This window comes from Sitophilus oryzae, unplaced genomic scaffold, assembly GCF_002938485.1.
Source record: "Sitophilus oryzae breed Bouriz unplaced genomic scaffold, Soryzae_2.0 scaffold_1046_pilon_pilon, whole genome shotgun sequence".
Classification (NCBI taxonomy): Eukaryota; Metazoa; Arthropoda; class Insecta; order Coleoptera; family Curculionidae; genus Sitophilus; species Sitophilus oryzae.
Window position 1 is genome coordinate 250,113 of NW_022145667.1, and position 21,169 is coordinate 271,281.

A 21,169-nucleotide genomic window follows, 5' to 3' on the forward strand; every position below is an offset into this window, starting at 1 on the left:
GAATGATGTACAGAAAAATGGGAGCTGTGGATTTAAAAAAGACATCGCGCTTTTTCATTACTTTTTGATACCCTGTATATAACAAAAATATTTTAGGATATGCACTGTTATAAACCATGCAAATATCTATATAATACTTTTCATATATTTTCGTCTACAACGATGATATTGGACTTTCTCACACTAATAGGCCACTCTGTATCTATCTATTTATTAGCTTATGAACTATATACCGGTTATGTTCTAACCATTCTTCAATCTGTTTTTTTTCAATTTTTGTTAAAATTTAACTTTATAAACATGGCGAGTTAAATACTTTAAACGTTTGAAAAAAGAGCTCTAATCTATTTTAATATGTTTAAATGATATAGCAAATTTGAAGCTAAGCTTCTATCAGGAAATATTACAACATAAATTACACAATAGTGAAACTACCGCATCAAAATATCTGATTTGGAGACAGGCTTTTAAAGCCTGTCTCCTTTTGAGACCTACAATTTTATACATGTAACGAGGCTTCTGTTGCGTAGCTAGATATTCTGTGCTAGAACGTACCGTCACCGTCACGTCGAGCCACCGCACCGTCTCGACAGAAAACATGAATTAAATGGGAGACGAACGTTGCCAGGTTGCCACAACGTTACGGGTAGTGTAAAATATATGTTCATTGTTGGCAATTTAAGAATATTTACTGTGGTGGTCGGCGGGCGGCTTGACATGACGGTGACGGTATCTTATAGTGAGAATTGCACCTAAATGTTATTTTATATCTATCGTGTTGTGACCCTAAATCATATACAGGGTGAGTTTCCTATGATGTTCTCTATGTGTATCTCGGAAACTATATACTGGAGATAAAGAGTCGGTTAAATGGGGAAAGAATTGCAGTTGTGTGGGGTCATAAATATGCACCTTTCAGATTTTTGAAAAAGTTCATAGCTTACTAGATATTTAAAAAAACGAATTTTGGTTATTTTAAAAATTGTCCCTAATTCCAATATAATCTATTTAAAAAAAATCCAGATAAAAGTTGTAGATAATTACATCCCTAATGAGTTTGTGTTCTTCGATTTTTTCTAAAGCCTGTCATTTTTGACATATGACACAAACATATTTTTTAATGGAAAATATATCACTATGACTTCATAAAGGCGCAATTTTTAAGCTTTTCGGCGATATAAGCTATAAGATGTTTTTTCGAAAAATTACAGTTATGATTTATAACGACGATAAAAAGACAGAATATTGACGAGACGATTGATTGAGATTTGGAATGTTGTATATAACATAAATTCGGATTGATTGACATATTCAATTGTTTTTGGTCATTTCCTGTTTCACCGGAAATACAATTTTTGATTTTTAAATGGCACCTTCAGTATTTTGTTACTTAACTCAATAGAAAATGACACTCTGAATAGAATGACATATCATATCTCAATTTTTGAGATTTTTGAATATGGATTTTTGAATTTGTTATTTTTTATTTATTGTTTTTTTATTACAACATGCAATTCATAACGACAATTTGACTCAAAACACCAAGTGTGTTTTACCAAATTATTGGTAAAAAAATGCTTTTTTCAACTATGCTAATGAGCCAGCGTCGTTCCATTTGAAAAAATTGAGATATGATTAAAAATACGATTTGAGCATCGATTAACCGGCCAGGACAAGACACGAAAAATATTAGACAATCAAATCAATTTTTCCAAGGCTCCTTGATTAATAATTAGTGTTTTAACACAGCCATGGCACTCTATATTGAAATTTAAAATAGAATTTTGTTTTAAGCGAAAATGGCAAAAGTTGACATATGATATGTCATTCCATTCAGAATGTCAATTTCTATCGAATAAAGTAGAATAATAACGAGGGTGTCATTTAAAAATCAAAAGTTAAAAAATAATTAAATACGTCAATCAATCCTAATTTATGTCATATACTAACATACCAAATCTCGATTTTTATCTGAAAAAATAAAAAAGTTATAGGAGTGAGCCACTTTTGAGACGCACCTGGTATGCTTGTTGATAAATAAATACCGGGAAAAGATGGTGTCAAGTTACCTTAAAATTAACGATGAATGCTATTTTATACTTAAAATTATATTGTGAATGTTATCGACCATTCCTAAGGTAATTTGCGCTCTTTTTATTTCAATTGTTCATATTCAAGGAATATCAATGAATCTATGAATGAAATTAACGATATATATGAAACACTCTTCAAAAATAAGATATAAATGTATCGATATATTTTTAAATTTGGCCATCACTATAGCAAGACCTTTTAACATGTCTTGCCGAGTCTGACCGAACACCGCGTTCGGGTCATGATAGTTTCCGAATAACCAATCAATAAATTTTAAGAAATTTTTTGATTGGTTGGGATGAAAATATCAATTTCCAAAATCGAGGAAAATTTTATTATAGTCACACAAAAATTTTATTACAGAGTCACCTGAGTCACTAGCAAGAAATTACATATTACAAGCTTCCTCAGGTTTTTTTTTGGTTTTTAGTTTTTTAATAAAATAAGATCCTTTAATTTGCAGCGGTATGTCGGCGAATTGGTAGTCTAAAAAAAGTATTTTTAGGCCTGGTGGTGTGACAATTTAATTTGCTAACGTTGTGTCACCTCTAAAATATTGAGCTATGCGCCGCCGCTGGGGCCTGGCCATTCGATTCAACATCACATTCCCTTTACCTCCTACTCTATACCAACTTCTAACGAATTAACTTTATATAAATAAATTTTATTAGTGCCGACATGCAATCATCACTCTATTAGAATCGGGACACGCTATTTATCCAATTTAGGTTTTGGATCAGATATAGAGAAGAAAAAGCGAATTTAAATTCAATAACGACTTGAAGCACTTAGGGCGCGTTTACATTGCATCCAAATTAATACGAAAATTCGTTCCCACAATCTTTTTAAAAAAATAATTAATTATTTTATAAAGACCGTTTTACACTCAACAAGAGTTAAGTAATTGTTTCGCAGCAATTTTGGTGATTAGCAAGATATTGAATGTTACAAGAAAGCAAAATAAAATAAAACACTAAATCGCCACAAAATACTAACAAAGACACTATGATTAAAACTGTCAGTTTTAATCATCTGCTGATGATGCTAACATGGTAAGCGAAACATCCAGTGCAAAAGTAAAAGTGTTTTGGTGTATTGTGGTGATTTAGTGTTACAAGAAAGCTCTTTGACGTGTTTAATGTACGTACACGCAAAACGCGCAAAAATGCTTATAAACGATTTCATTATTAAGGGGCCGTTCTATACCAGAAACACTGCAACCTGTAAGGCCTAAAAAAAGGCCTGTAACTTGTGCAGATCCGTGATATGATAGAAATAGTTCCTCCAGTTCTAGATTTGCTTTCCCAAATAGTCCAGGGTCGTTTTCGATCCAGAACCTCGCAATGACATACTATGTTGTCTCAACATCTTTATCGCAGCAAATACTTCCTTGATACAGGTTATGCTTGTTCAGGTAGCACCAGAGGTAGCACTTGACAGCCATGTCCTGTCAAGAGACCTGTTGTAATTCGTACTTTATATCAACCATTAGTTATATTTGTATTTATTTTTTTTATCCTGCTGAACATTAGCACTTCCTTTGTGGTTGTAAGCTTCATTCAGAACCTTGCAATTAGTGGAATAAATTGGTGGTATCAATTACACTTTATACTTTTTAGTTCACGATCATTCAAAATGCCTAAAAAACACAATTAAAATTAATAGAATATCCTAGCAACAGCTTGCAGTAGTTAGTTGTATCCATAGAGAATGTCTAATATTTACCTTATAAAACAATAAACTTTTGATTTCTAACCACAATTTCTCTTGACGGATGATTAAAGGCCAAAATGACATTCATTGCAAATTTTGAAGTATAATTAGTGGAGAAGTCAAACGTTTGTTAACTTTTTGTACTAATTGAAAATTACTACCACTCATTTTGACGTTCCCAATGCTTAAATTGAAATTAGAGGAACAAACTTCAGCGCTAATTGAAACCATTAATTTATTCCACTAATTTGGAGGTTCTGAATGAAGCTTTAGAATTAAGTCCTTGGATGAAGGTTGAACTTGCTATGCTTGTGTTCCCCCGTCTGATTCTCCAGTGGACATTCTGCTTTTCCCTGATCCAGAGGTTTAGTGTACTACATATTATACATTTGGTTTTAGCTGTTCCTGTATTCGATTTTCTGAATGATTCAGGCATTCAAGGGGAGAGGCCGTGGCAAATGACCCATCACTTGTGACAATCAACACACTGAAGGAAGCTATAGGAACTACCATCAAGGGTAAGCAGCAAAAGACGTGGCAACACCGTGAGGACTGCGCTACAGTTCGAAAACTGTGGCCAGTGGTAAAAAGAACCTAGTGTTACGTTTTTCGTCGGTTCCGTGTGGATAGAAAGTCACAATTTATTTAAACACTATTTATTTAACACTAATTAACAAAAACAATAAAGATAAAAGACTTATAGAACTATTTACAAACGATTTATAACTAAGAATTTATTTTGAATTTTAGCGCGTCAACTGCACTGGTATATTTATAACTGCCCCCTGTAGGCCACCGCTGCCGGCTTTTATACCGACAGGTAAAGAACTCTAGAATTGTCCATAGATCGTTAGGTGCGTAGAGAAGGTTTTCGAATGTTCTCGTATGTACTAGTCCATTCCAGTGGGACTCGATTCTTCTCGAACGAATGAATCATTGCGGTGTCTATGCGATGTTAAGGTCATCCGAGGGCGGGCCATATTGTGAGGTTAGGTCGAGTCCACACCGGCCCGCAACACTAGTAAGCATAATCGTAGGTGTCGTCACTGAACTGCCCCATGGGAGTAAACTTCGTGAAATGGAATATTGTCAACGACGACTACTGCAAAGAATGCGGAGAGGAAGAAGCAACCATAGAGCACCTGCTGTGCCACTGACCGGCACTGGAAAACCGACGCTTTAAAATTTTAGGGCACTGCTTTTTTGAAGGACTAGAGGAATCACCAGAAGCCAACATCAGCGACATCGGGAAATTTACAAAGAACTGGAAGTGCTTTAACGCCAAGAAAGAATGAGAGGAAGGTTTGATATACAATAATACAGTGGTATCGCAATGGGCTCAAGCATGGCTCAAGGTCTTCGAATGAGGGATCAAACAGGATCCCAAACCCCAGCAACTTAACCTAAACTATTTTTATATCTGGCTAATGTTTAATGAAGCTCTCGCTTATTAAAAAATCGGATATCCATATTTTAGTGTTTCTTCTTCTTTTTTTAGGGATCCGTACCCAAAGGGTAAAAACGGGCACCCTATTACTAAGACTTCGCTGGCCGTCCGTCCGTCCGTCTGTCACAAAGGTTTATCTTATAAACCGTTATAGCTAGACAGTTGACATTTTTGTTGCCGCTATAAGAACAAATACTAAAAACAGAACTAAATAAATGTTTATAAATAAAAAAGTACTTTCACTAAACATTATCTTTTAAGTAAGAATTTTACATAGAATCTTTGAAGTTCTCGGTGGCCGCGTGGTTTAAAGCGTTAGGACATTACGCTGCTATAACGTTGGAGCCGTAGTAAGGCACGTTCGAATCCTAGTCAAGGCGACTTTTTTAATCGTTTTTTTTTAATTTTTACATATTTTTACTTTTTACATATTTATTATTGATTAATACGCGCATTTAAAATTTCAGCTAAATCGGAAAAAGGTTTATAATAATATAGTGTCTAATGTTGTATAGATAATGAATAGTACGGAACCCTTCGTGCGCGGGTCCGAGTCGCACTTGACCAATTTATTTCTATTAAATGCAATTTTAAAAGGAGGCATAACACAATGTCATGTTTAAGAAAATTAGAACAATCAATAACTAATTATATTTTTAACTCCCTTTAAAAACAATTTCTTAATTATATAAAGGGTTAGGAGGAAATTATAAAACACAGTTCAAATAAGGGGATGTAATAATCCTTTACTATTATCCACACTATGATGATTCTCAAAATGACAGATGTCCAATAATAACGAACCTATAGACCTATACACCCTTTTACCCAAGTAAGTATATATATTTAAAATTTACTACCTATCCTAATGAACCGATGTTCCTTGTCGAGGAGAATAGACTTAAAGTCTGACGGTTAGTTAACTCATCCAGTACAACCTCGGCGAGTTAGTACTAAAAAGCTAAACTAAGGTTATAAATTTCAATCAAGAAACCAGACTGGAACCCAATGGCCAATGAGCGGGACGGAACGTAGGTATATAAATGTGCCCTTAGGTCTCGATGCCAATTATTCCACTTGCGATCTCGCCAGGGTCGGGTAGGTAATTTTTAGTGTTAAAATTTATTACGTAATTTACTACGGTAATAAATTGTACTTACTACGGCGAAGATTATTATTTGCTACTAGTTGTAATACATTACTTAATTATTGACAAATATTAATAAAAATGTGTATAGTACACGTTATAAAATAGCACATTATACATTATGTGTTTTAGTTCGGTTATCTTCATAGCAATAAACAGTGGTACGGATTAGAGCTGGGTAGGTCCGGATGTACTTTTTTATGAAACTAAAGATGCTACACACAGATTTGTCCTAGCCCTCTTAGTTCCTGAAATACAGGGCGAAATTGAAAATGTTGCATTTTTTGACTTACTTCATATCTCGGTTATCTTATAACTTATCGAAAAGGTGAAAACTGAGTCCAGTAGACATTTTTACGTAGAATCCAGTGGTGTAACTAGTTTTTCGTTGGGAGCTGTCATTTTCGAAATTTAACCTAAATTTATATGTTTTTAAATGGGACACCCTGTATATTATTTTTTTTATTAAATTTGCCTTGTCATGAGCTTTCTAAAAATATAATAGACTTTTTAGACTTATTTTCATTAATAAGGTAGTAAGTAAGTATATAAGTAATACATTTTTTAACTTTTTACCATAGGCAGCCGGTTTATAATAGATAGTCATGACAATTGAATAATTTATTTAACGTCAAATTTTGGCTATTGTCTTTTCCGTGGTAGTTTCCGTGTTGTTTTTTTATTCACTGTGGGTGCTAAACATGACAGAACAACACAATTTTTATTATTTTATATATAAAATAAAATAAATGTTTTATATTAGCCAACGAAGATTCTCATGCAGGGGCAGAGCTCTATTTGGACAGATAGGTTACAAGGCTACAAGTATCCTTGTAATTAAAACATTTCAATATATCGTATTCCAGATATACCGAGAGAAGATAGGCAGATAAGCGCATATTTCGGAAAATATAGAGCAACCTAATTCAATATGGATGAACAAACCCAGATCAAAAAGATATAACAAAGAAAATGAAGCATCTGAGGAAAATGTTTTGGGATCAGTTGAAGCCACACTGGAGATATCTTGTAGATGCATAGAGGAATATGTGGGTGTATCTAAAACCAAAGTGCAAAAAATTTTAAAACAATTTAAATTCAAACCTTATAAATATAAACTTTTGTTCATCATCTTCACCCTGGCAATTCTGCGCGTAGAGTCGAGTTTTGCAACTGGTACATCGACATGTGTGGAAGAGTGAATAATTTTCACAAGGGGGGGAGGAGATCATTTGGCCAGCCGAAGCGTATTTTACTAGTACAGGTACCAGAATAGGCAGAATTCAAGATTTTTATTTATTCTCTATTTTTATTTTGAAAGTTGGAATTGAAATCTAAAAGCTGCATAAGTTCATTTTCAGTGCAGTTTATGAACAAAAAATGATGGAAAGCAAAATTACCTTGTTAAATTAAATAAAACAAAATAATACTTTTTTAAACTAGGTTGTTTTATATTAAAAAGTTAAAAAACGTATTTTTTACCTTATTTATGAAACTAAGTTTAGGTATATTATATTTTAGAAAGCTCATGACAAAGCAAATTTAATAAATAATATACAGGGTGTCACATTTAATAAAAACATAAGTTCAGGTTATATTTCCAGAATGACAGCTCCCAACGAAAAACTAGTTACGCCACTGAATTCTACGTGAAAATGTTTACTGGCCTCAGTTCTCACCTTTTCGATAAGTTTTAAGATAACCGTGATATGAAGGCGGTCGAAAAATACAACATTTTCAATTTCGCCCTGTATTTCAGGAACCAAGAGGGCCAGGACAAATCTGTGTGTAGCATCTTTAGTTTCATCAAAAAGTAGCACAGTGATGTGAAAACCGCATCTTCGTATCTCTCCCAATAAAGGAGATACCCTGTAAAACACACGAAAATGGGACACCTTGTACAGGGTTGGTCAAAGAAATCAGCAGATGAGGACTACGTTCAAATTTAGTTTTATTATTTTTTTAAAGGTGCTATTTTAATTCCTAAAAATAGTATCTATTAAATGCCAAACATTTTGCTTCTAGCATTAAGCAATCCCTATGCGGCAATTTTGATGGAAGGCCTCTAATTGTATCTCGACTATCTTTTATTAGTATGTAAAATTCGTAATGATTCGCCTCATAGTCATAAATTTGAACCTTAAGCTACCTCTAGAAAATAGAACAGCTAAGGTCAGGTGATAAAGATTTTGGCAAATCGCAAACATCAGATTTCCCTATCGGACTACAAAACCTTTGAACGCGGAATGCTTTATGCAAAATAAAATTTAGTTTTAAAATTAAAGGTTAGAATGATATACAGGGTGGTCCTAACTGTATTCCGGAAAAATAAGTAAAAAAGTTCGTATAAATGTATGTCCTAAAATAATTAGTTTCGGAGATACAGGGTGTAGAAGTTTCATTTTTATTTTGATTTTTTCCAAATAATTTCTGAAGTAACATCAATATTTGGATGAAAATTGACGTCTGGGATTTTTTTGATATGAGAAATTTGATTTTGATGTCAATATGACACCTACAGTACATCTGCTGGATCTGTGTCTATGAAAGGAATGCGGACAAAAAACATTTAAATAAACAGCAATATATTTTATACGTCGATTTGACGAGTGCGTCACCGCAAATCGCTCCGCCCACTCATTTTATTGGCTACTGGCAAATTTGTTGAATTTTTATTGATGCGACGCGTCGTCTGTTTTTTTACGAAAAACATCGAGAGAATATCGTTTCCCCTCTTACGGATACCCCGTAGCTACAGAACGGACAGACGTACTGTACTTGTAGAGGACACCACCTACATATTCATTAACTGGTTTGAAGAGCAATAACTTTTCGTCCGAACCTGTATAAAAGTACTGAGTAAAAAAATACACATTTACGACGTTTTTTACGTAAAAAATAACTTTTGGTAAAAATTGCTACCGAGTAATGGTTCTTGAGATATTTGGAATCGAAATTATCAATACTTGTCATCATTGAAATAAATTAAACATGTTGACCAAATAGTTATTAGACTGAAATGATAAATTTGAAATGTTTTTGTGTCAAATGTTCAACAGAAACTGTTTAATCATCATTTTTTCGCAGTAAATTTATCATTAATTTTTTTAAATTAATCATAAATTTTTATTTCTAAAAATTTCCCAAATTTATTATTTCAGTCAAAAAACCATCTACTCAACGTATTTATTTTTTGTCAATAATGACAGGTATCAATTTTTTGTCAATAATGACAGGTATTGTATTATTTCCATTCTAAATATCTTGAGAACGGTTGCTCGTAGCGATTTTTGTCATGAGACATTTTTTACGTAAAAAGTCCCGGAAATGTATATTTTTTCACTCAGCAGATTTATACAGGTACGCATGAAAAGTTATTAATCTCCAAAACAGTTAAAACACATGTAGGTAGCGCCTCTAAATAGGAGCCATATTAACATAAAAATCAAATTTTTCATGTCAAAAAACTCCTACACACCAATTTTCATCCAAATATTGGCATCAGAAATTATTTGGAAATATTCGAAATAAAAATGAAACTTCTACACCCTGTATCTACAAAACTAAGCATTTTAGGACATACGTTTATACGAACTTTTTTGCATTTTTATCTGCAGAATATGCCGCTGAAGTTTCCAGAATACAATTCGGACCACCCTGTAGATCCGACAGAACTGGAACCTGGATGTAAGTCCATTATAACTCCGGACCCGATTCTTTTAAAATATACCGGATCTGCCCATCTCTAATACAGATATGGATTTTTTTATTTCATTTTTTAGAAGCTTATGATTCCCCAAATACAACGATATAGCGCACTTGCTCAAGAAATGCACAATTCCTAAAAAAACGCACTAATTGGGGAATGCACGTAGATATCAAACCTGTAATAAATGTCATAAAATGCCATGTATTGTTGCCCATCCTTGGATGTCGGCAATTCGACTAGACAAAGAGTAACTTTTTCGTGACAGGCTTGAAATTATAACTCTAATTATGTTTATATTCACGATTATGGCTAAAAGGTTCAGGGATTAACAATAATCAATTTAACTCATTTTATGGGTTAGGTATTTTACAGTTGATGCGTCTTATTTATAGAATCAACAAGTTGGTTAATTAGAAATTACTTAATTAGCCTTTAAAGTTGACACAAAAAAAAATTCACAATAATATGAGTAAACAGATACCTTCTAATTTTGGCTTTACTATATGATCAATATATTCCAAAGAAAGGAAACAGACATGGATTTAATAGACTTAATTATAATTCTAATCAAAATAACTAAGATGTTTAACGGAAATATTTTAATAAGAAATTTCTAATAGAATCTGTTGTAGATCTATCAATGTATTAAATAGTTTAATTAGAAATTCCACAAGTAAATTGAAAAGGTATCGTAACTTGTTGATGACATTTTCTTGCATTATTACAAATCTATTATCGTTATTAGCACTAAAATATTACCAAAGTAAATGAAAAAAAAATTAAGTAATTCAATATATTTAGTTTAGCAAACTAATTTTTCGCTAGAGTTTCAGTAGCATCCAGGGTCTCCGCCAAAGCAACATTTGTCGGCGACCAGTGTTGTCGAGAATTCAGTAAAGTCGAGTTAATTCGCCGATTTTGTTTCATGTTTCGCTTGAGGAGCAATACATGAAAGAAAAGTCATGTCGATGACAATGTTTACAAACATGTCGAAAGACGTCTCCCCCGAATCAACTCCTATCAGTAACTTTATTTGTACTCGTGTAGTTCACAAGGCCAGAAGTTTGTTTTTGATTCTGTTGCTAAAAATAAATTTGGTATGGAGTGGAGCAATGATAAAAGAAGAAATCTGACATACTTGGTATAAGAACAGAAATAGAAAGTACGATGCCAACTAATTTAGAAGTGGAGAGGGTGGAAGTTGTGAGAGAAAAATAAAAAATATCACCGGACAATTTTTTAGAGAGTACAAAAATATATATACTATAAACTGGTATTATTTTTGAAATCGTCTGCTTTCCACATTTGAAAAGATAACCAAGCCTAGGATATGAGTCCCCAGCCAAAAATCTAAGCGTAATAGCAAGACGCTCCTGAACAGGAAATGCATCTCGATAATTTGTGTCCATTTTACAAATCCTAGGACCAATCATTTGGAGTAATGATTCAAAGTCAGCTGAACTCATTCTTAGAAAATTCTTGAAACTACTTCTTATTTTATTGAAGTCATCTGTACAAAGATCAGTGAGCAAGTCACTACCACTATATAAATTTCTCTTCCGGAGGCTAGGACGTATCCAAAAACGACGTTGTCGTCTGACTTGACGACGCTCATTTCGTGAAATAATAAGGAATGCGGCTGAGATTATAATTACATCCTCGGCGTACCACTTGTTGATAAACACTAAATAGACTTTCGCTCTTTAGTCGAAAAATGAAGTCGAGCAACAATATTTCTTTGGTAGGTACGTTCTACATTTCTCGACAATATTTATGAAAATATCGACATATGTTGCTTTGTTGGAGACCGGGCTTCAGATACTGACTTTTGTCAAAGCCCTGAGGCTGTATGATGAGTTATACAGGGTGCCCCAGGCTGAGCGTGCATTAGAAGTTTCTAGAGAACTACAATATCTAGATCGGAGATTTTTTGCACATCATTTTTCTACAACGAGATCTATCGATTAAAAATATTTTCAATATGGTAGCACTTCCGGGAATACCGGATGTTGACAGCAACGTTCTTATTTTAAATGGCTGTCCCACTTTTTATTACATACTTAAATTATCTGTAATATTTTATGAATTTTGATACTAAACACTCTATACCTAACATTAACCGTTAATGAGAAAAAAAAATTGGACGAAAACAAATTTCGGACGAAAAAATCCTGCTTGTCTAAAATAGGTGTTTAGTCTAAACATCAAATTTAGTGATTACCACAGCCACTGTGCCATAAAGAGAAGACATGTGGCTATCTATTTCAAAAATTAAATTGTTCGAATGTCATATAAGAGACTATAACTTTAAACGCGTCAAGTGATATAAAACAATAAATATGGCTATGTTATATTGTTTTAATTGTGACACATTGTTCAAAAAGCAGAATGTTATCGATCATAATTTCCAAGCCAACTTTGCGCTGTTTTTTTTTCGATCATATGGTATATTATTAATAATTAATAATATCAACTACAAGAGATATATTTTTATAAATACACTTTTTAAAATGACACTTAATGTCAAAGGAAGCTAGTTAAAATCAAGAAAAATATACGTTTTGAAACTAAATCTTAAATAACTTATAAACGATTTATTTTAGGCATAGGAACATGTATACTTAAAAAGTATCGAATTGAAAAAACTTTTCACTAGTGAAATAAAAAAAGTGGGTTTCTATTTGAAAAAAAATTATTGATGATATTTTTTTAATCGCTCAATTCCATGACAGCTACCGCCATTATTATATGACATTTGAATAATTTAATTTTTGAAATAGACAGCTTCATATCTTCTCTTTATGTCACAGTAGCTGTGGTAATCACTAAATTTAACTTTTAGGCTATACATTTTTTTTTGACAGGTAGTTTTTTTCGTCCAAAAATTTTAAATATTTTTTTTCTCAAAAACGGTTAATGTTAGGTATAGAGTGTTAACATCAATATTCATAGAATTTCATAGAGAATTGAAGTATATGTAATAAAAAATGGAGGCACCTAATTAAAATAAGAAAGTTGCTGTAAACTTCCAGTATTTCCGGAAGTGCCGTCATATTGAAAATATTTTTAATCGATAGATCTCGTTGTAAAACAATGATGTGCAAAAAATCTCCGATTTAGACATTGTGGTTCTCTAGAAGCTTCTAACGCACGCTCAGCCTGGGAAGCCCTGTATCTCGAGAAAGGGGAACACAATAGATCTGTAAGGTCGCGGTGATCAGTCATGACTGACTCACAACTGACAAACACTGAATCAGTCAGACTTCTTCAGTGATACGTGAAAACGCGCCATTAAGTATTAGGCCAGAAACAAAAAAAATGAAACATAAACGGAACACTAGTACCACCTATCACAATACACCAAAACACTTTACTTTTAACATTGAACGCATGGTAATTTATATTCAAGCCAAATTAGATATAAATAAACAACGTATATTATTAGTTTAGTCGAAAATAAATCATAATTTACCTTCCAAACAAAAATCGAGAGATTTAGTTGAAATGCACATGGCAATCGGCTTAGTCTTAATAGGTTTAAATGTTAATAGAAAATAAACAAATTATTATTTATGTCTTGGCGGTTACCATTCTCTCCGTGTTAATTATAATTTATATATTTGCTCGGGGCATTTCGAAAAGAACATCCTGTAGATCGAGTTCATTGAGATAATGAAATAACTGGATTTTGTTATTGTAGGAATTATAATTTAATATTATTGTCTATATACACATTAAAACAAACTTTAGAGAAACAAGAAAATAAAATCACTTTTAATATACAGCGTGAGTCTTAAATACGTGCAAATATTTTCGGGAATGGTAGGTCTCGATGAAAGAAACATATTTTTTCTTTGCCGTTTTTCAAATAAGTCCAAAATAACCGAATTATTTTACTTTGAAAATTTCCAAAAAAAATATTTTTTGCTGAAATTTGGAGAACCACTGGATCTTTTCTAGGGTTTATTTTTTCTAAATATAATCAAAGAAAATTATAATTTCCTCAAAATATTCTTTGATTTAACCTATTACCTATGTTGCCATATTATCAAAAAATTATGGTTTTTAACTAAAAACTAAAAAAAAATCCAAATTTTCAATTTTTTTAACAATATTTCCCTATAACATAGGATACAACATTTTAATGAACAGTTCTTTCCATAAAATCAATAAAATGAAAAATATACGAAATAATACACATGTATTGATTTCTTTCGAAAATCGACAACTATGAAACTATGAACCCTTCCCGGACACAAACGGTACATTGTGAGACAGGAAATTACAGAGAGAAACAAGCTCTATTACATAGGATACAACATTTTAATGAACAGTTCTTTCCATAAAATCAATAAAATGAAAAATATATGAAATAATATACATGTACTGATTTCTTTCGAAAATCGACAACTATGAAACTATGAACCCTTCCCGGACACAAACGGTACATTGTGAGACGGGAAATTGTAGAGAGAAACAAGCCCTATAACATAGGATACATTTTAATGAACAGTGCTTTCCATAAAACTAACTGAATAAATTAATCAATCCTCATTTATGTCATATACTAACACACCAAATCTAGTTTTTTTATCAGAAAAAATAAGAAAGTTATTGAGGTGAGCCCCTTTTGTCACCAAAACCGTTGTTTTGTTATCACTCTGAACAATTGCCTGGTTAAAAGCTAAACCTGTAATTAAAATTACACATGTTTGTAATTAAAACAGTTCTTGTACCTTTAATTTTTGTTGACCGCGTTTTAATCAATGGCCAATTATGCGCTGTTAACAATTAGAGCTAATTAACAATTATAAACCTGTCAATAAATCATGCTCGGGAAACGCCAGAAAAATCCACATATGCCACATGCTGGACTAAATTTAAATTTATTATCACTTTTTAGCGTTAGAGACTGGCAATTTATTAAAACATATATACGCAGGTAGCATACTAATTAAACTTTTTTTTAACTTAAAATATTAAATACATATAATTACAGATATTTATTAAGTTAATAAATTTATTTTTTCTACATATTAGATTAAAAGAAAAAAAATTGGTTAGAAAATTGTATCTACTGCATGCTTAGATTTATTCTAGCGAGGACATCGACGAGTATTTTGAAAAAAAATCATAAACCTGGCTAGCTTTTTCGTGTAGTTTTTTACGTTTTAGTTTACGTTTTAAAAAATATCCAGAAATTATTATTTCAAAGAATTTATTACGAGTAGAAAAAATATTGTGCTGGGTTGGCGTTGATTTCTTTGGTATTTGAGAAATAAATAAAGCCTTAGTTGTCAGTTTTGAGTCAGTATTTTTTAATTCTCTTTCGTGTCGACTGCTGATTGAATTGGAGCCAGAAATGGCTCAAAACGAAATAAGTAAATTGCCAACAGATATTCAGGCTGAGGCGACAAACGCCATATCCAAACTACTTCCATTTAAATCTCGAATAACTTATGAAAAGGAAAACAAAAACTTTCAAAAATGGAAGCAGTTAAAAACGTGCGAGAAGAAATAAAGTTTTTAACCTATCCCCGCTGTTAAAGTATCATTTAATCTACCTTTGCGGTTAAAGTACTATTTTATCTACTATTTTTGATAGATATAAGGCAATTTTAACAGTTGCTATGGAAAAAAATCAAAAGTTGTAGTTATTTACGGTGAAACAAGATTTAATACAAATCAATTGAATGCGTCTATCAACCCTCATTTATGTCATATACTAACGTACCAAATCTAGTTTTTTATCTGAAAAAATAAAAAAATTATAGGGGGTGAGCCACTTTAAAAAAATAGTCTTTTACGATCTTTTAAGAATTGGATAAAGAATTATTTTAGTACCACCAGTTTAGCGCCAATAATGAAACCTTGGAAACAGCAGATACAATCACGTATTTGGGCTGCAGCCTGAACAAGGAATGAGACCACTCACGAGAGATCAGATGCCGCATAGAAAAAGCCAGAACCGTTTTTAACCGTCTTAGAAAGATCCTAGGCAATATGCACCTGAATATTGCTATAAGAACACAGGTCCTAAGGTTCTACGTATTTTTCACGCTCCTATATGGAAGCTTGGACCTTGACAGTTGCTACATCTAAGCGTTTGGAAGCTTTTGAAATGTGGTGCTATTGCCGTATACTCAGGATTTCATGCACTTACCATGTCACAAACAACACCGTGATCCAAAGAATGCAAAAGGATCTAGGAATTATACATAGTGTGAAAGTGAGAAAAATGGCATATCTTGGGCATGTGATACGTAATGATAAATACCAACTTATCCAACTAATACTGCAGGGCAAAACAGATAGTAGAAGAGGTCAGGGACGCCGACGAACATCATGGCTGAAAATATTAGACAGTGGACGGGAATGACGACCGTACATTTATTCAGGTCGGCTGTCAATACGATTATATGGACCAACATGATTGCTAACATCCATAGAGGATAGGCACTGAAAGAAGAAGAAGATAAAGAATTACATAACTGAGAACCGTAGAAAGAGTAGGTATTGGTATATGTAGTAGCAGCAGTTGCAGCATATTATAAAGTTTTAATACCTATACTATGTGTTGCAGATGTTAAAAAAAAATTATATACCTAGTACAATATTTAAATATTAAAATCGCAATCCCAGGTTACAGTAGCAGCGATTTAAAAATCGCAGTTGCAGTTTCAATTGCGATTGGAGATTGGCAGTTTTGCTCATCTCTAAAAATAACTGAAGTATATAGGGGCTTTTAAAATGATCTGGTAGTAAATCGTAAGGAAGAAAAAAAACTCATAGAAAAAATACTATCGACAAAGTTAACCAGGCGAACAAACTAGTCGTCACTATCGACAAAAAAAATGGTTTTCTATTTCCTTTTATTCCTTTCCTGTCGCTTCGTTCCGAAGTGAGAATTACTACCGACGACAACGTTTCGTCGATTAAATACCACCACCATCATCATCATCGTAATCCACTTGGTTTCGTTCTTTGTTGCACTAATTTAATTTTCCCAGAATAAGCAGAACTTAATTTTGTTTGAGAGACATCGGTTACCGTTCGTGTCGTCCTTTTTGTTTCTGCTGCTGTCTCTTCTTCTTCTTCTCTGTCTTCTTTTTCGTTTTTGTCGGAGCGTGACAGTTGTAACAAAGCAATCGACGGACCGTGCCCATTTCCAACTTCCTGTGTCATCTCTCCGCGATCGAGGAAGGTAGGTGCGCTTTTTTGACGGTCGCTTTTTATAAGGTAGTTCTGACGAACTTCACCTGGGTGTTCGAAAGATTTAAGGTGGGATACCCGCGTGTTTAAGTGTGAAATATTATATCAATTTACATAACATTGAGCAAGCTATAAAGGATTACTTTAATTGTGGTAGACAATGATTCAGTGTTGAAACTAGAATGTAGAATGTTTAGGAGGGGAGTTAATCACCGCGACCTTACAGATCTATTGTGTGTTCCCCTTTCTTGAGTTATAACGAGTTATAACTCATCATACAGTCTCAGGGCTTTAACAAAAGCCAGTATCTGAGAGGGCTCCACAGAGGCCAGCTATCCATCCTCGACATCAGCCGTACCAAAGTTCATGGCACGAATGGTCGTCGTCTCGGCGCACTCAGTGATAAGATGTTCTGATGTTTTCCCATTTTCCCCACAGAATCTGCATTCGCCGTTGTTTCTCAGCTTCAGCCTACTGACTGAGGTATTCGTTGAGGAGGCAGTGTCCTGTTAGAAACCCCGTAACAATCCGAAGCTTGTGAACGAAACTCTACAGTTTAGATTTGATAATGGTCAGTGATCTTTCCGAAACGTTGTGTTAATAAAAAAAAATAAAAAAAAAAGGCAATGGAAGTCCGAAATTCGTTTACTGTAAAGGGTGTTTCAAAGACTCTCATCATTGGGGTCCAGGAAACGGTAAGTGATTCGGGGTTGCGTATATTAACTAATAAAAGAGTAAAGTTGCCTGTTCATGTTAGTGAGCCCAATGGTAATCCGTTTAGGTACTCGTTCAATATTTTATCTTTTTTATTTCCGGAAATACGGCGGAAAAACTCAAAATTTCCGGTTTTCGTTTTTATTTTTTACAAGTTTAATTTGAGAGTTAGAAAACATCTATAAAGATGACATTAGCAAAGAAACTTTCTTAGCTTCATCCTTTGATGATGTCAAAAATCACTTATGACGTTTCGTTTTTCTGGAACTATAATCAACTTTATTCTTTTAAATATGGATATAGTTTTTTTATTTCATTTTTTTTTAGAAGGTTATGACCTCCCAAATACAATGATATAGCGCACTTATCCAAGAAATGTATAATGAAGAATATTCAATACTATACTTATTCAGAATACTTATTAATTATACTCAAAAAAAATATTTTCATGTTCGAAAAATGTCCGCTAGGATGGCCAATCAGCAAAGAAGCTTTTTCAAAAACGAGCAACCTTATGGGCGATTTTGTGGCACAAAACCTGTTCGAGTTGTAGCTGGCGTTAACGTCAGTCTGTCCGAGAATTCCGAGATTTAGATTAGCACTGTGCCGCTGCGCGCTGATAGTCGTTTACAGCGCAGCGGATAAAGAATACTGTAACACAGTTCTGTTTTCAGTCGACAGAGTGAGTGCTTGCCGAAGATAGTGTTGCCAGAACTACTGATTAATCCGTAGATTTACGGATTTTGGGTACAGTACTTTAATAATACGAATTTTCTATCATTAAATAATTTTATATAATATTATATCATTAAACAAAGAATGGCGTCAGAGTTGGCTTGGAAATGAAGATCGCTGTTATTTCATATGATTATGTTAAATGTCAATAATCGTAATTTCCAAGCCAACTAAACGACTTTTTTCGATCATACGACATATTCAGTACCTATAAAAGAATTTTTATTTTTGTTGTTTATTCTATGTTTAACACGAATAAATTTTCAATACATAAACGCGGATTTTTAGATTTTAGGATTTTAAAGATATTTTCGCCAAACTAATTACAGATATTACGCATTTTAATATGGCAACACTATCGCTTTCAGATCCACACCATCTTCGATATGCCTTCGCTGGCCGAATTAGAGAAAATGAGTGTTTTATGCGTTGACCGCAGAACGATTGGTGTCCTCACCGTACAGCACTCGAGAATTCACTCATTAGGTTGCGTATCTTCCCAATTCTTTCAATCAATGGTATTACCAAAGGTATTACTATTGTAACCAACGTAAAATTTGTAAAACTTGCTTATTTAAAATAAGGATAACTCTGATTCGAGTATACGGAATTGAAGAAAGTGAGCATTTTTCTTCCCTAATAATATATAGTATAAATTTTGCCATGATAGATTTTACAGTTGGAGCTAGAGGGCGCTGTTTTACAATAAAAAGTATTGCATGTTAGCTAAAAATTAATTACAAAATATTGATTGACCTACCTTTATCCAGTCCATCCAATTGCTCAAAACTCTCCCCAATATCCACCAAACTTCTTATGGAAAATATTGAGTTGGGCGTCCTCAACTTACAGCTCTCTTGCGTTGTTGCAACCACCGCTTCCTCCTCCTTGGTCGTGCGAGTTGAAAGATCCATGTCCAAAGCAACCACACCATCCATAACCCGCAGCCTAGGTACCAAGGACGTAATAGTATCGGTACCGCCAAACCAGGCACACGTATCAATTAGCGACAACAACCGGAACCACTACAGCTACTAGTCTGCAAAATTAAATGATGTCTCTCGTTAAGGAGGAATTCAATCAAAAAATGTAAATCTAATTATGGGTGGTTCGACCGGTGGTGGTATAATTTTGGGTTATACCGGGGGTTTCTCAAAAGTAAGTCTCCCCTATAACTTTTTTATTTTTTTCAAATAAAAAAAAACGAGATGTGATAGTATATGACATAAATCAGGATTGATTGACGTATTCAATTCTTTTCGGTCATTTCCTGTTTCACCGGTATTGACTGCAACTTTTGATTTTTATGACACCCTCGGTATTTTTTTACTTTATTGGATAGAAAATAATACTCTGAATAGAATGACATATATTATCATATGTCAACTTTTGACATGTAATATGTCATTCGTATATGGTTTATTTGAAATTGTAACATGCGGTTCATAACTACGCGACAATTTGATTCCAAATACCAAGTGTCTATGGTACTATGGTATCAAATTATTCGTAAAAATGCTTTTTTCGAATATGCTATAATGAGCCACCCTTTTTCCATTCGAAGAAAATGATTTAGAGATTAAAAATACGCTTTAGGCATCTTTTAATCGGCCAAGACAAGACAGGAAAAACAGGATGATCAAATCTATTTTTCCAAGACTCCTATATAGATTAAAAATTAGTTATTTTAACACAGCCTGGCGCTCTAGATTGAAATTTAAAATAGGATTTTTTAAGGTCATTCTATTCAGAGTGACATTTTCTATCCAATAAAATAAAAAAGTACCGAGGGTGCCATTTAAAAATCAAAAGTTGTTGTTATTTCCGGTGAAGCAGGAAGTGACTCAAAATAATTGAATGCGTCAATCAATCCTAATTTATGTCATGTACTAACATACCAAATCTCGTTTTTTTATCTGAAAAAATAAAAAAGTTATAGCCACTTTTGACTTTTGCGGTTTACTGTTGACATCGATTAATATTTACAGTATGTCCCGGATTGTCTTTACAAAAGGAAAAACTTTTTTATTATTGACATTTTGAGCAAAATGCATTCTTCTAAAAACTAAAAAGCTTTTCATTAGTAATACAATTTCGATTTCATTCGATTCGATCGTTATAATTAATTTTGATTAACGTTATATTTTTTGATTGTTGTTAAAGTATCACATTTTCCGAACTATTATCACCCTTTCCATAGCATTGAATTAAATAAATTTTGTGCTTCTTTAACATTTTAAAACAACAAAAAAATGACGTTGATTGAAATTCTGTCAATAATAATCTATCAAGGCATGAAAAAGAAATTATATTACCATAGAAACGCGTTTTGATTTTTAGGATTTCTAGACAAATTCAACTACATTTTCATGTTTTTTTTTAATTTTCTCTGAAACGG

General features: G+C 33.1%; 1 protein-coding gene across 1 annotated transcript in view; it reads right to left on the reverse strand.

Moving 5' to 3' along the window:
- Positions 1-19,699, reverse strand: part of LOC115875206 (homeobox protein aristaless-like) — a 239,255-nt gene extending 219,556 nt beyond the window's left edge. Inside the window, exon 1 of the mRNA XM_030890610.1 lies at positions 19,532-19,699. Within this exon, the coding sequence (XP_030746470.1) occupies positions 19,532-19,685 (154 nt within the window). The 5' untranslated portion in view covers positions 19,686-19,699. The remainder of the gene's footprint in view (positions 1-19,531) is intronic.
- Positions 19,700-21,169: the final 1,470 nt, after the last annotated feature.